The sequence below is a fragment of the Setaria italica genome, chromosome V (genome assembly GCF_000263155.2).
Source record: "Setaria italica strain Yugu1 chromosome V, Setaria_italica_v2.0, whole genome shotgun sequence".
NCBI classification, from domain to species: Eukaryota; Viridiplantae; Streptophyta; class Magnoliopsida; order Poales; family Poaceae; genus Setaria; species Setaria italica.
The window spans coordinates 25,546,782-25,549,824 of record NC_028454.1 but is presented as its reverse complement, the minus strand read 5'-3'; the positions used below and the strand labels follow the sequence as shown (position 1 = coordinate 25,549,824).

At 41.5% G+C, this 3,043-nt stretch overlaps 1 protein-coding gene across 2 annotated transcripts in view; it reads right to left on the bottom strand.

The window, feature by feature from the left end:
- The window catches only part of LOC101782573, an 11,766-nt gene extending 9,002 nt beyond the window's left edge, over positions 1 to 2,764 (bottom strand). The window contains exons 1-3 of one of the 2 annotated variants that reach the window (XM_004968899.3): positions 2,499 to 2,764; positions 2,034 to 2,266; positions 81 to 497 (exon numbers count right to left, since the gene is read on the bottom strand). In XM_004968899.3, coding sequence (XP_004968956.1) covers positions 81 to 497; positions 2,034 to 2,222 — 606 coding nt within the window. In that variant the 5' untranslated portion in view covers positions 2,223 to 2,266; positions 2,499 to 2,764. The remainder of the gene's footprint in view (positions 1 to 80; positions 498 to 2,033; positions 2,267 to 2,498) is intronic. The other variant, XM_004968900.3, reaches the window with a different exon arrangement.
- Between the last annotated feature and the right edge of the window lie 279 nt (positions 2,765 to 3,043).

The window sequence follows — 3,043 nt, the reverse complement described above, 5'->3', positions numbered from 1 at the left end:
CCAGATATCAAAGCAGTTGTGACAGTAAATAGAAAACAAACCAAAGAGGAAAAAAAATTGCTTATTGTCCGTTTATATACCCTGGGATAAGTAGGATCCTGATGAACCACAATCGTTTGGTTAGTGACTTCTTCAAGAACATTAGTGCCCATTCCAGCTGGCAGCACTGAATCAGCAGGTAGAAGATCCTTCTCCGCATTTGCATCATCAGAAAAGCTTTTAGCATTTACATTGTTGCCACCATTTTGTGCAGCTCGCTTCCTCCGCCTCTCTCGTTTCTTCCGCAAATGCTCCCTTATTTCCTCAACAACATCTGCTGGAACTTTGGGGCACATTTTGACATCTAAATCACCAGCTAGATGTCGTTTGAGTCTAGATACACCACCACCATACCTAATTAGGCCACAATACATACACTTCCAGTGTTGTCTATTTTCATCAATCATTATGCCATACTTCCATCCCATATCCCTACTTTTCCAAAAAGTATCTTTAGTCTGCAAAATTATAAAGTTTCAAATCATGGCGTAGAAGAGGTAAGATGTAATTTAGCCATAAGTATCCGAAGTTCAGCAGATCAGCAAAGTCATAGAAACTAAATGGCCTAAAGTAAAATGTATAAGGTAGGAGCATCGTAACAAGAGATGAAGTAAATTAACGATAGCAACAGAACGGTTAAAGCTAGCAAATGAAAAGTTCCTGCATAGCATTCTATTTTGCCCAAAGGCTGACTGAAAAAAGGTACCACTCAAGGTTTTTTCTTTGACATGGCAAATACACCACTTTCAAATTTCATCATTAGCAATGCAAAAGCAAAGTTTTCATCAGAAAAAATCTAGCTGAGTAAAAAAAAATGTTACATCTTCAAAAGAAATTGCATGCGTAATATCCAAAAATACATGGAAGGCTGACAAGAGACTTTTGCCTCAGCCCAGAGCAATTCTCCTCTCTCATGATGCTGATGAAGTTAATTTTACAGCCATATTATAACTAACCTGCGAATACGAACCATGAGATATTTCGTTCTATCAATGCAGCTAGCTATGACAAGAAAACTAAATAGAAACTGCCTCCATACTCAAAAGGGAAAATTAGAAAAAAAACCATAAAGCTAGGAATCGGTGTTAAACAAATGTAAGCAATGTGGTTCTTTCAAGGAAAAAAAACATAGATTGACCAAAGTTAAATAATTTAGTCCTATTGGAACCAAAGAATCAACACTTTTATTAGAAGGTGGAACTTATAGAGTTCATCAATCAGCTACAGTGATTATTATGAAAATAAATCTAAATGAGCAGAAGCATTATATGTTTAATCCTTAGTATCCCATTCTTAGAGTGAGGCACATAAAGATAAGAGAGGACATGCCCTACATTACATCCAGTTTTATTTCTCACAATAAACTAATCAGAGCTGAATGTGAATTTTAATCTACACCCCAGGAAGGGAACTACATAGATTCTCCTAAAAAACATACCAAGAGAAACAATACAATGTAGCGACATGAGCAGAACTGCAGAACTACATGCCACGAACAAATGGACTCAGCCTTATGTAAATCAAGTTTCGATCGATGACATCAACCTTTTTTTTTTGCGGGCGACATCAAGCTAAATTTGAGAAGAACATATAAGCAACTAGATAGCAAGCTCTTAGCCTACTCACTAATAATTCACCATTTTGGTAACCTTACTCCAAGAGGCAACTCCAACAAGTTCATGAGGCACTAAACGAAATATGTGTACTGTATTTATAAAATGCATATTACTGATGCCCTGCATCAATGATGCACCTAGAACACGTCATTTTGCAATCACACACCACAAAGTGCAGAATCGGTCCATTCCAAACAACAATCATTTCCATGTCATTATTTGATACTACAAGGCGAACGGGAAAACATGGAGAGCAGACAAGTTACAAGCAGTATAGCATTTGCAAATTCAATGTAACTGTACCAGATTGGAGATGCAATCTCCTTCCATTTCAATGTAGGGCATTGCAAGTTCCTTGTAAAGTCAAGAAGATTATACCTGCTGCGCCGGCACATCTCCAGCCTTTTGCTCTGGCTCCGTCTCCAGCTGTGGCTCCGCTTGCTGCTGTGGCTCCGCTTGCTGCGGCTTCTGCCGCCGGCGCCTCTTGTAGGTAATCAGAGGCACCTGGGAAGAGGAATCCCTGAAATGCACTTTCTTAATCCCTTGACTCCCCTCACCGTCCATCATATTCCCTTACCTGGGTTCGGGCCAAGAAACCAAGAACCTGCAACCTGCATCGGAACAAACCAACCGAAAGCGTCAGCCCGGGGCAATTCCAATAATAACACAAGAAACAAGCACCAGCTCCCGGAATCCCCAGCCAAAGAATCTCGACCAGCAAGATTCAAACCCCACCCCCGAACCGAACCACCGATAAAGTTCGAAATATTGGGGGAAAACAAAGCGGTCAAAACGGCAAGAACCAGCAGGCAAAGAAAAAAAAACACGGTTTCAGGTAAGTACCGGAGCCTCGCTCCTTGCGACGGCGCCGAGGCGATCGATGAGACGCTGGATTCGGGGGTGGGGCGAATGGCGGGGGGTCTCGGAATTCAGGCCATAGGAGAGGGTGGAAATGGAGAGGAGAGGGGGATGCGAAACGGAACTGCGGCAATGAGAGGGCAAAGGCTGTATTGGATACAAGACTAGACCAACTGGGAGGAAGGGGAAGAGGGGAGGGGAGACTGACAAAAATCCGGCACCACTTGGGCCTGTGAGCATCGGTTTACTGCCTTTTCTTGCTCTTTCTTTCGTTCCGTGCGGCCTTTCCAGCCCTCCCCTCCCTGCTTTAACAACTTCTGATAATATGATAAGTTTGATATATCCTGCAACAAATTTGGTATTCATAGTTTTAGTCTGTAATATGGTAAGTTTGAGAAATTTTATCAAATGTTTGAATTAGCGAAAAGGAATTTCAAATTTGCCCAGGTTTGTGTGCATTTGGTTGACGTGATATGTTTCCCAGAAGAGTAGTTTGCTTCTTCTCTTTTGTATCTGCCTTATGTTAGTGA